Here is a 13489-nt window from a genome sequence, read left to right on the forward strand (position 1 = left end):
TTTTTATCTAGAAATGTCTTAATCTTGATCTCTTCCTTATTTTTGAAAGACAGTTTTGACATACAGAATTTTTTGTTGGCAGTTTTCCGCTTTCAGCACTTTAAATGTCATCTCATTGCCTTCTTGCCTACATAGTTTCCAATGAGAAATTGGAACTTAATCCTACTGAGGCCTCTTTGTACTTAACATGTTGCTTCTCTCTTTTGCCTCTCAGAATTCTCTCTTTATATTTGAATTTCAACTATTTGACTATAATTTTGCCATGGCATGGGTTCTATTTGGGTTTTTCCAGTATGGCTTATGCTGAGCATCTTGATATGTATATTTAGGTCTTTCATTAAATTTGGGAGGCTTTGAGCCATTGTATTTTTTTCTTATTCCCTCTGCTCCTTTCTATCTTCTCCTTTGGGGACTCCCACTGTGTGTATATTGGTATATGTGATGTTGGGCTCTGTTTACTTTTCTTTATTCTTTCTTCCTTTTGCTTCTCAGACTGGATGATTTAATTTGTCTTATCTCCAAGTTCACTGATTTCTTCTGACAGCTCCAATCTGCTGTTTAACCCCTCAAGGGAAATTTTCTATTACTGTGGTCATCAGCTCTGTTTGTCTCCTTTTCATAGTTTCCATCTCTCTATTGATATATTTTTTTTTTGTATCCATCTATCATTTTCCTGATTTCCTTTAGTTCTTTGTCTGTTTTTGTTTTGTTCTTTGTAAGTCTTTACCTTGTATGTCCCCGGGTATTGTCCTCCTCATTCATGGTTTCTAAGTATTTTAATTTTCTCTTTTACTTGGGTCAGCACTTCCTATTTTTTTGTATGTTTCATAGATTCTTGTTGAAACCTGGGCATTTTGATATTTTAATGTGTTCTTGCTGGAATTTAGTCTATAGAGTGTCTGTTCCTTAAGACTGTATCCAGCTAGTGTTAGGACAGAGCTTTCCTTGAATGCCAGGGGAAAAAGAACACAACTTTCCCAGCCTCTCCAGATTGATCTTTTTAAGTGCTATCCTTCAGGGCTTATCCATACAAGCTTAGAGAATAGCTCCAGGCCAAAGCATAGAGGCTTCCCTGGTCCTTTCTGTGCATATTCTTGTCTTGGGCATGCATGTGTGGGCCTAGAAATTCCCCCATTGGATACAGATGTCCCTTCTTCTTTAGGAAACAGTTTTCTCTTGTCCTTGGGCACTGCATTGTATTTTCTAAAGCCGGCAGTCCCTTGCTCCACATAGTACGACTTACCTGCTCTCCCATAGTACTTGCTGGAGAGCACTATGAGCCACCTTCTACACACAGAGGATATTCTGAGATGGTGAGTCCCTCATGCCACCATCAGACAGTTGGGCCAGACTTGTAAGCTCCCAGTAGTCTCTCTGGTACTGGGACCAGGGATCTATACTGGGGGTGCAGGTCAGTTTCATGCCTAGCTGGTGAGGAGTAGGGGAAAGGCCAATGAGGGCACCTGAAAATCCTACCATTTTTAAGTAGCCTTTTTCTTGATTTGACACACCCTATTACTGTGTTCCTTTAGCTGTTTTCTGGAGCTTTGAGAAAGATGTTTCTGCCAATTCTTGCTGGTTGTTAAAAGCTTCTGAGGGAGGACAAGCCCAGAAGTATCATACTCTGCCATCTTGATTGGGGCCATTCATTTTAAAGACAATATTTTTAGAGCAAGCTGACAGCAAAATTTTGGTGTTTTCAAATATATATTTTATTATAAAAATAATATGTGCTTATATTAAATTTAGAAAATACAGGAATGTAAAAATGGAAAAAAAATGCCACCTATATACCCAATTCCCTTTCCTTTTTTTAATGGATAATTTTTTATAATTGTAGTTAAACTATATATGCAAATTTATATACTTTTTTTTACTTTACATTTTTTTTTCATGGTATTCCCAAATAAGTAAATAGTATTTTTTCATGACTGCATATTGGTCTGTCAAGGTCTGTCTGGGTGCCTGAGGTATAATTTATTCTCTCTCTTACCATCATTAGCATTTATTTTTACAGTTAGAAAGAACCTCTTCCTGGTGGTTTTATCTTTAGTATTTAGTTGCCATAAGTCATGTTCCCTCTCTCCCTGTCTCCCTCCCCTTTTCTATCCCCACTTGCTTTTTTTTTCACAGTGGCTGGAGATTACAGTTCACTTTACTTGGTTTCTTGGAGTTTTTCTGGTTTGATTAGGGGGATTTAAATACCCTAACATATATAAACTAAAGTAGCAAAGATTGAGAGAAAAATGGACCAACACAGGGCTGGCCGTAAAAGTTTTGCAAGTTTTTTAAAAAAACATTAATCCTAGTAAGATTCTTTCATTAATTTTTTTTAATAAGTATTTTTTGACTGCTAGCTCCTCAATTTTTTTCTGAACTTAGCCTCTTTCTCCTACATTCTTTACAACCCTCTTGCTTTTGATATTTATTTTAAAAATGTTCTAAAATAACCTTTATCTGTTTTAGAGGTGACATTTTGAACAAAGATTTAAAAATGATTTTTTTGTGGTATAACTTGGAGGAAGTCTACTTTGGGAGGCCTTCCATGTTGCTATTAAATTTGTTCTAGGGTTGCTTGAGTGAGGGAATAATAAGTGCCCAAAACAATATTGGGACAAAATTGAAGAGAGGAGAATTAAGTAGAATAAACTTTATTATAGTTTTTCTTTTTATATATATGTGTGTATGTGTGTGTGTGCATGAAATATAACATACATGCTTAAAAGTGTATAGTCGGCTGCGGGCAAGATGGCGGCATAGAAAGGAGTGGAAGCTAAGTAGTCCCCCTGGAACAACTATAAAAAACCAGAAACAACTAGTAAATAATCCAGAATAACTGCGGGGGGACAAACGAGACCATCCACTCATCATACACCAACCTGAATTGGGAGGAATGCCTGAGAACACAGCATAAAATCTGTAAGTAAAACCTGCGGAACCAAGTCGTGAGACCCCCTCCCCCATAGCCCGAGCTGCAAAGCCTCGTGGTGCCAGAGAGAAGCTCTCTCCCAGCAAGTGAATACAGCTCAGCTGAGTCCCAACTGGGGTTTTAAGTAGCGACTGTGAACTTCTCACTACAGGTATGCATCCCCAAAAAACAGACAGAGGCTTTGGGTGACGACTGACCTGGGAGAGCCGGAGGGTCGCCTTGGACTGGGTCTGAAGGGGACTATCTTTTTCTTTTTCGGCTCAGTGGAGAAAGCCCCAGTCATTTTCAGTTTCCAGGGCTGTGACTCTGGGAAGGGTGGAGACAGCACAAGCAGAGAGTGAGACCACTGAAATGCTAATGACCTCCACCTGGGGGGTCTGTCTTCTCTACGAGGAAAGGGGTGGGGCCCTTTCCACTCAGAACCAGACCCCAGAGCCTGGAGCAACACGGCCATATCTCCTCACACCAGTCAAGAATTATAGGCTAACAGGCATCACCTGCTGGGCAGAAAAGCACAGTGACCCGAGGCATCAAAGGGTGGAGCAATTTTCTAAGACACACCCTCAGGAAAACCAGATACTGAATATTTCTTCCCTCTGGGACCTGAGCCTGTTCTGGTCTGGGAAAACCTGATTTGGATAACAAAGGAAACCATGCCTAGACAACAGAAAATTACAACCTACAGTAAGAAAAACAAAGTTATGGCCCAGTCAATGGAACAAACGTACACTTCAACTGAGATACAGGAATTTAAACAACTAATGCTAAATCAATTCAAAAAGTTTAGAGAAGATATTGCAAAAGAGATAGAGGCTGTAAAGGAAACACTGGGCATGTGTATGGCAGAAATCAAAAGTTCAAAAAAACAACTAGTAGAATCTATGGAAATGAAAGGCACAACACGAGATGAAAGACACAATGGAAACATACAACAGCAGATCTCAAGAGGCAGAAGAAAACACTCAGGAACTGGAGAACAAAACACCTGAAAGCCTACACGCAAAGGAGCAGATGGAGAAAAGAATGAAAAAATATGAGCAACGTCTCCGGGAACTCAAGGATGAAACAAAGTACAATAATGTACGTATCATTGGTGTCCCAGAAGGAGAAGAGAAGGGAAAGGGGGCAGAAGCAATAATAGAGGATATAATTAATGAAAATTTCCCATCTCTTATGAAAGACATAAAATTACAGATCCAAGAAGCGCAGCTTACTCCAAACAGAAGAGATCTGAATAGGCCTATGCCAAGACACTTAATAATCAGATTATCAAATGTCAGAGACAAAGAGAGAATCCTGAAAGCAGCAAGAGAAAAGCGATCCATTACATACAAAGGAAGCTTAATAAGACTATGTGCGGATCTCTCAGCAGAAACCATGGAGGCAGGAAGGAAGTGGTGTGATATATTTAAGATACTGAAAGAGAAAAACTGCTAGCCAAGAATCCTGTATCCAGCAAATCTGTCCTTCAAATATGAGGGAGAGCTCAAAATATTTTCTGACAAACAGACAATGAGAGACTTTGTGAACAAGACACCTGTCCTACAGGAAATACTAAAGGGAGCACTACAGGTTTGTAGAAGACAGGAGTGCGTGGTTTGGAACACAGTTTTGGGAGGTGGTAGCACAACAATGTAAGTACACTGAACAAAGATAACTATGAATACGGTTGACAGAGGAAGGTGGGGAGTATGTGAGACACCAGAAGAAAGGAGGAAAGATAAAGACTGGGACTGTGTAACTTGGTAAAATCTAGAGTGTTCAACAATTGTGATAAAATGTACAAATATGTTCTTTTACGAGGGAGAACAAGCAAATGTCAACCTTGCAAGGTGTTAAAAATGGGGAGGCATTGGGGGAGGGATGCAGTCAGCATAAACTAGAGACTGTAACTAATAGAATCATTGTATTATGCTTCCTTTAATGTAGCAAAGGTGATATACCAAGGTGAATGCAGATAAGAGGAGGGGATAGGGGAGGCATGTTAGACACTTGACATTGGTGGTATTGTCTGATTCTTTACTCTACTTTGATTTAAGGTTATTTTTCCTTTTGCTGCTTCCTAGCTGTCATTTTTTTTTCCTCTTTCTTTTGCCTCTCTACCTTCTTTGACTATCCCTCCTGCCTTGTGGAAGAAATGTAGATGCTCTTATATAGATAGTGGTGAAGGTGGTGAACACATAAATGTATGACCATGCAGAAAACCATCGATTATTTACTTGGGATGGAATGTATAGTGAGTGAACAAAACCATATTAAAAAAAAAAATGGGTTGATGACAAAACCTCGAGGGCAATATACTGAGTGAAATAAGCCAGGCACATTAGGACAATTATTGCAGGGTCTCACTGATAGGAACTAATTATAATATGTAAACTCATAGACATGAAATATAAGGTACCAAGATATAGGATGAGGCTTAAGAATGGGGAGTGGTTGCTTAGTATGAGCAGAATGTTCAATTAGGATGAACTTAAATGTTTAGAAATGAACAGGGGCGTTGGTAGCAAGATGTGAGAATAACTAACAGCGCCGAATGGTGTGTGAATGAGGTGGAAAGGGGAAGCTCAGAGTCATATGTCACCAGAAGGAAAGCTGGAGGTCAAAAGATGGGAATGTATAAAACTGAATCCTATGGTGGGCAATGTCCATGATCAACTGTACAAATACTAGAAATCACTTCCATGAACCAGAACAAATGTATGACAATACAATTAGAAGTTAATAATAGAGGGGCATATAGGGAAGAACTATATACCTATTACAAACTATATACTACAGTTAGTAGTATTTCAACAATTTTCCATAAACAGTAACAAATGTACTATATCAATACTACGAGTCAACAATAGAGGGGGGTTGGTTAGGGATAGGGGAGGATTAGAGTTTCCTTTTCTTTTTTTCTTTTTTCATCTTTCACTTTATTTCTTGTCTGGAGTAGTGAAGAGTTTCTAAAAATTGAACAAAAATTAAGTGTGATGGATGCACAGCTGTATGAGGGTACCCAGGGGCAAGTGATTGTACACTTTGGATCTTTGGATAATTGTATGGTATCTGAACAATCTGAATAAAAATGAAAAAAAAAAGTGTATAGTCTACGTATGTACAGGTTAACGAACGTCAGTGGTATAAAGGAAAACATCCATGTGATCATCACCTAGATCAAGAAGTAGAACATTACCATCACCCCAGGTCCCCTTCTATAATCATGACCTTCTCCCTTCTCCTTAAAACTAATCATTTTCATGATTATTATGATAATTATGTTCTTGCCTTTCTTTATAGTTTCATTAGGTATTTATGCATTCCTAATCAGTATAGTTTAGTTTTATCTTTTTTTTTTAACTTTCTTACAAATGGAATCATACCATATGTATTCTTTATGTACTGCTTCAGTTCACTTGACATTGTGTGTGTGGTTCATCTATGTTATAGATCTAGTTATTCATTTATATTACTGCATAATAGTCTATTGTGAATATAGTTCAATTTATCCATGCTACTGTGGGTAGACATGTGAGTTGTTTCCAGTTTGGGGTTATGAATAATGCTGCTGTGAACATTCTTGTGCATGTATCATGGTATGCATATGCCTGTATTACTTTAAATATATACCTTGGAGTAGATAATTCCAAACAGTTTTCTAAAATGGTTGTACCCGTAACATACTTTTGCCATAGCAGCTGGCATACATCTCATCAACATTTCTTAAACTTCTTTCTCCTCCTTTTCCTTTTTCTCTCCTTGTTTCTTCTACCTGCAAGAGAAGAGTGAAGGATGGAGAGGGAGATGGACTGAACCAAAGGAAGGTAGACTAGCCTAGACTGGGGATGTTGGACTGAAAAGGGAAAGGACCTGGTATCAGAACTTGGTTATTAAGCAGTCTGTGATAACTATGAAAATGCCAGAAGCCACACAGAGGGAATGTTTGTTTTCCAAAGCATATTAGTAGCCATCAGGATCATAGTTAAATTATAAAGTGGGTCTGGTTGGGTTTTGTCCTCTTTCTTTCCTCCTACTTGTAATGTCCCAAATCAAAACACCATTTTTCTGATTCATTGTTAATTAGGTATAGGTACCTATTAGATTAAATTAAAGATGGAAGTGTACATTTGCATTTTAGAACAGGAGTGACAGGATCCTTGCATTTATGAACAATAAGACCTTAGAAATAAACTTCACTTTATGGACAAGGAAACAGACCTTGATCAGTGAAGTGCCATCTTCAAGTCATATGGCTACTAGTGATAGAGATGAGACTAGGCTGAACTGGTTAATCAAATGAAAATCTACTTTGTAGAATGTGGCAGATTTTTAGGAAATAATTTTAACACTCAACATCTATTAAGATATTTAATGAAATATTCATATATTTATATGCTGTTTTGGATAGTGTATTAGTTTCCTAGGGCTGCTGTAACAAATTGGAAATAGGTTCTTTCCAGATATAATTAAGTCAAAGATCTTAAGATGAGATTATCCTGGATTTAGGATGGTTTCAGGATCTAGTATCCTTAGAAAAGACAGAAAAGAAGAAACATAAGAAAGAAGGTGATGTGAAGATAGAGGCAGAGATTGAAGTGCGCATCTACAAGCCAAAGATTGCCAGCCGCCACCACAAGCTAGGAGAGAGACATGAGTCAGATTCTTTATTATAGCTTTTCCTTTTATATATATGTGTGTGTATGTGTGTGTGTGTATGAAATACAACACACATGCTTAAAAGTGTATAGTATAGGTATGTACAGGTTAATGAACATCATTGTTATGAAGGAAACATCCATATGATCGTTTTTTTGTGTGTGAGAGGAGTGTGTGTATGTGTGTGCCCATGCACATGTGTATGTGACAGGGATGGATGCTCTTAGGAAAATCTTCATTTCCTGGATATAACACTGAGTAATTTATAGGTAGCTTTGCAGTTTATAATTTTAGAAGTTTCATCATGTACTTTACAAATAAGAAACACAAAATTTTCATGAAGGTTATTTTCTAGTGTAAATCTTAAAGGGTTTATATGAAAGAGCACAATCTGCATTACATTAGTGCACAGTTTATTTTGCATTTTGTATATTGTTTTAAGCCACAAAACAACAGAAATTTATTCTCTCATAGGTTTGGAGGCCAGAAGTCAAAATCAAGGTGTCAATTGGATTGGTTCCTTCTGGAGACTCTAAGGGAGACTATGACCCATGTCTCTCTCCTAGCTTGTGGTGGTGGCTGGTAATCCTTGGCTTGTAGATGCACACTTCAATCTCTGCCTCCATCTTCACATCACCTTCTCTCTTGTGTTTCTTCTTTTCTGTCTTTTCTAAGGATACTAGTCCCTGGACCCATCCTAAATCCAGGATGATCTCATCTTGAGATCTTTGACTTAATTATATTTGGAAAGACCCTATTTCCAAATAAGGTCACATTCACAGGTGCTTAGACTTAAGACTTGGATATATCTTTTAGGAGCCACTACTCAATCCACTACAGATAGAATGACATTCTTCTGCACTGTAAAAATACATAGACATGCAAAACAAACTGTGTGCTAATATAATGCAGATTGTGCTCTTTCATATAAACCCTTTAAGATTTACACTAGAAAATAACCTTCATGAAAATTTCGTGTTTCTTATTTGTAAGGTATATGATGAAACTTCTAAAATTATAAACTGCAAAGCTACCTATAAATTACTCAATGTTATATCCAGGAAATGAGGATATTTCCTAAGAGCATCCATCCCTGTCACATACACATGTGCATGTGCACGCACACACACACACACACACACACACACACACACACTCCTCTCACACAAAGAAATTCGAACCCTGATTATGAACACTTGTAAACCACTTGTCCCAATTTGGGGGGTAAGAAGAGGTACGATTTTTATTTCCCTGCAGCTCTTCATTTCACCTCTAAGAAAACCTTGGAAAAGGGAAGGGAGTTCCCTGTTAGCTTATATCTGATTCCTACTATGGCTCTTGAGAAATTTCTGAGAAGAGGTGCAGAAGAATAGGAGCCTTGCTTTAGAGAAGTCCTTAAATTTTATGAATTGAGAAAAATGGCTAACTTTAGTCTGAACTAAAGAAGTTTAGACCCCTATAATATGCTTCTTACCAAAGAACAATTGGAAATTTTGTTTTTTTCAATATATAAATATAATTTCTGTTTCTTCCTAAGCCATTACGTCATGTGCTGAGAATCTAGAAATTTTAGGGTTAAAGGTAAGAATTGTTTGTTGCTTAGGTTTTGCTTTTTAATGTAATATCCATTGCTGAACCACTAAAAAAAGGTCTTAAAGGTTTAGGGTCAGTACAAGTAATACTCCAGCTTTTAATGGGTATAAATATACCAGCTTTTATAGGTATAAAAAGAGTATCTTCTGTCATCTAATTTAATTTATTTGCAGGAATAGAAAAACTAAGAAAGCTTGTGAGTAACTGAAGAAGACAAAGACTAAGTCCAGATTTATATTTTTAATGTCTCTTATTGGCCTGACTAAAATGAAGATACTTTTTAAAAATCCATCCTTTCCTACTTTTAAGAAAATGCTTAAAATTAAATTCATATGTTGATTTAGTATAAAATTCTACATTTTTGAGACAAATCCACAATATGTTAATATTTTGTGCATTTTCAAGAAAAATTGTTAAAATGCTTCCTACTCTCAGTAATGGCCATATGACATGCCTCACCTCCGTCCCCTAAAAAAGTATGATAATGAGTTATGATAGTAACTTTGCTGATTTGGGGGCAAGGGGACTTTCACTTGAGGGACTAAAAATATTTTTTTTGTTGTTTTTGTTTTTATTCTTCCAGATTTTGTACTTCAGCTGCTGATATGAACATTAGATTATTTACTTCAGATCTTCAGGATAAAAATGAATACAAGGTATATGGAAAACTATAATTTATAAATCTTTAGAGTTTATTTTAAGACATTTTTGTTATTTTTTGCTTTTTAAATTACATTTACCTCAATTCAAAATGATGTTTTATGGTCATCTTTTAAAGCATGTAATTTAGGGTCTCTTTGCTTCTATTTTAGGCTATGATTACCAGGTTCCTAGTAACAACTATAGATTAAAAATCTGGTATCACTTATTAAATTGAAATATTAGGCAGACACAGCAAATGGGAGAAGTATTAGAAATTTGCAGTTGGGTATAGTAGGGACATAATAGACATGCGTACACATCAAGTAAGAGATGAGCTTCAAGGGGAAAAATGATTGCTACAGCATAGCACAACAGAGAATTACAAAGTGGTTAAGAACAATGACACAGGAGCCAGACAGCCTGTGTTTGAAACCCAGCTCTACCACTTAGTAGAGGTGACATCTTTGTGCTTGTTTCCTTATGTTGAGCATCTTCCTGTGCTTTCTGGCCGTTAATGTATCTTTGGAGAGATGTCTGTTCAAATCTTTTGTCAATTTTTCAATTGAGTTGTTTGTCTTTTTGCTGTTAAGTTGAAGGATTTCTTTATATATACTGGATATAAAACCCTTATCAGATATGTGGTTTCCACATATTTTCTCCTATTGGGTAGGCTGCTGTTTCACCTTCTTAACAAACTAGCTAGCTCTATATTTACTTCTGCAATCCATTTTGAGTGGTGTGAGGTAAGGTCCTCCTCTTTTTTTTTGGCAAATGAAGAAACTGTTTTTTCCCAGTTGAGTGGTCTTTGCTACCCTGTCAAAAACCAGCTGGGTTGATTTCTGAGCTCTCAGTTCTATTCTGTTGATCTACATGTCTGTCCCTGTGCCACTACCATGCTGTTTTGATTACTGTAGCTTGCAGTAAGTTTTACGATTGGAGAGTGTGAGTCCTCCAACTTCATTCTTCTTTTCCAAGATGGTTTTAGTTATTCAGGGCCCCATACATTTCCATGTAAATTTGATGATTGGCTTTCCCAGTTCTGCAGAGGACATTGTTGTAATTTTGATTGGGATTGTGTTGAATTATACATTGCTTTGGGAAGTATTGACATCTTAATGATATTTAGTCTTCCAGTCCTTGAACATGGAATATTCTTCCATTTATTTATGTCTTCTTTGATTTCTCTTAGCAATGTCTTTTAGTGTTCTGTGTATAAGTCCTTTACATCCTTGGTTAGATTTATTCCTAGATATTTAATTCTTTTAGTTGCTATTGAGTGGAAATTTTTTCTTAATTTCTTCTTCCAGTTTTTCATTGCTACTGATTTGGGGTGTTGATCTTGTACCCCACCACTTTGCTGAACTCATTTATTAGTACTAAGAGTTTTATTACATATTTTACAGAATTTTCTGTATTTAGGATCATGACATCTGCAAATAGGGGAACTTTTACTTCTTCCTTTCTAATTTGGATTCCTTTTATTTCTTTTCCTTGCCTAATTGCTCTGGCAAGAACTTCCAGCACAATGTTGAGTAACAGTGGTGACAATAGACGTCTTTGTCTTGTTTGCAATCTGAGAAGGAAAGGTTTCAGTCTGTCACCATCAAATAGCATGCTAGCTGCGGTCTTTTCACATGTGCCCTTTATCATGTTGAGGAAGTTGCCTTCTATTCCTAGTGTTCTAAGCGTTTTTATCAAGAGAGGGTGCTGTATTTTATCAAATGCCTTTTATGCATCAATTGAGATGTTCGTGAGGTTTTTTTACCTTCATTCTGTTAATGTGGTGTATTATGTTAATTGGTTTTCTTGTGTTGAACCAACCTCGCATACCAGGGATAAATCCTACTTGATCATGATGTATAATTCTTTTAACATGCTATTTTTTTGAGGATTTTTGCCTCTATATTCATAGGAGATACTGATCCTTACTTTTCTTTTCTTGTGGTATCTTTACCTGGCTTTGATATGAGGATGATATTGGCCTTGTAAAATGAGTTTGGGGATATTCTCTTCTCTTCAGTATTTTGGAAGAGTTTGATCAGAATTGAAGTCAAGTCTTCTTGGAATGTTTGGTAGAATTCCCCTGTGAAGCCACCTGGTCCTAAGCTTTTCTGTTTTTAAGTTTTTTGATGACTGATACAATTTATTTACTAATAATTCATTTGTAGAGATCTTCTGTTTATTCTCTTACATATATATAAACTTCCCTCTCAGCACTACCTTTCACTGATATATATATATCATTTTTTATTAAGGTTAAGAATTTATTAAGATTTATTCACATACCATACAATCATCCAAAGTATATAATCCATTGATCGCATTACCATCATATAGTTGTTCATTCATCACCCCGATCAATTTTTTTTAACATTTTCCTTGTACCAGAAAAAGTGAAAGCAAGAGTAAAAAAAACAAGAGTAAAAACAGAACACCCAAATTGTCCCCCCCTCCATTCTTCCTTTTGTTGTGTGTTTTTTTTTTTTTTTTTGCCCCCTTTTTTCTATTCATCCATCCATACTCTAGACAAAGAGGAGTATGATCCACATGGCTTTCCCAATCACACTGTCACCCCTCATAAGCTACATTGTTATACAATCATCTTCAAGATTCAAGGGTTGTAGTTTGATAGTTTGAAGTATTTACTGCTAGCTATTCCAGTTCATTGGTCCGTGAATTCTTGAGTCAATGTAGGTAGTTTGCATGTTTCTAAGAATTTGTCCATTTCATATAGATCATCTAATTTATTGGCATACAGTAATTCATACTATCCTCTTATACTCTGTTTTGTTTCAGCAGGGTCAGTAACAACGTCTCCCTTTTCATTTCTCATTTTCGAAATTTGTATCCTCTTTTTTCTTCAGTCTACCTAAAGGTTTGTCAATTTTATTAATCTTTTCAAAGAACCAACTTTTGGTTTTGTTGATTTTCTTTATTTTTTGTTTCTGTTGTTGTTGTTTACTATTTCATTTATCTCCACTCGAATTTTTGTTATTTCTTTCCTTCTGCTCGGTTTGAGTTTAGTTTGCTCTTCTTTTTCTAGTTCTTCCAGTTTTGAGGTTAGGTCTGTGATTTGAAGTCCTTTTTGTTTAATGTAAGCATTTAGAGCTATAAATTTCCCTCTCAGCACTACTTTTCACTGCATCCCATAAATGTTTATATGTTCTATTTTCATTTTCCTCAAGATACTTCCTAATTTTACTTCTGATTTCCTCTTCAATGCATTGTTTATTTAGGAGTATGTTGTTTAAATTCCATGTATTTGTGAATTTTTCATTTCTCCCTCTGTTATTGATTTCTAGCTTCATTCTGTTATGGTTGGAGATTATACATTTTATGATTTCAGTATGTTTTAATATATTGGGACTTGTCTTGTGATCCACCATTTGGTCTATCTTGGAGAATGATCCGTGTGCACTTGAGAAGAATGCATATTCTGTTTTTGTTGGGTGCAGTGTTCTATATATGTCTGTTCAGTCTAGTTGGTTTAGTGTATCATTCAACTCCCATACTTCCTTATGGATTTTCTGACTAAATGTTCTATCCATTCAGTGTGAAAGTCTCCTACTCTAAATGTAGAACCACCAGTTTCTTCCTTCAGTTCTGTCTGTACTTACTTCATATATTTTGGAGTTCCACTGTTGGGTGGATATAGATTTATGATTATTACATCTTCCTGTTGAA

The 13489-nt window shown here is 36.3% G+C and overlaps 1 protein-coding gene across 1 annotated transcript in view; it reads left to right on the top strand.

Moving 5' to 3' along the window:
* The window catches only part of NUP37 (nucleoporin 37), a 71482-nt gene that overhangs the window by 21690 nt on the left and 36303 nt on the right, over positions 1–13489 (top strand). The window contains exon 4 of the mRNA XM_037847899.1: positions 9747–9819. Within this exon, the coding sequence (XP_037703827.1) occupies positions 9747–9819 (73 nt within the window). The remainder of the gene's footprint in view (positions 1–9746; positions 9820–13489) is intronic.

The sequence above is a fragment of the Choloepus didactylus genome, chromosome 8 (assembly GCF_015220235.1).
Source record: "Choloepus didactylus isolate mChoDid1 chromosome 8, mChoDid1.pri, whole genome shotgun sequence".
Taxonomy (NCBI): Eukaryota; Metazoa; Chordata; class Mammalia; order Pilosa; family Megalonychidae; genus Choloepus; species Choloepus didactylus.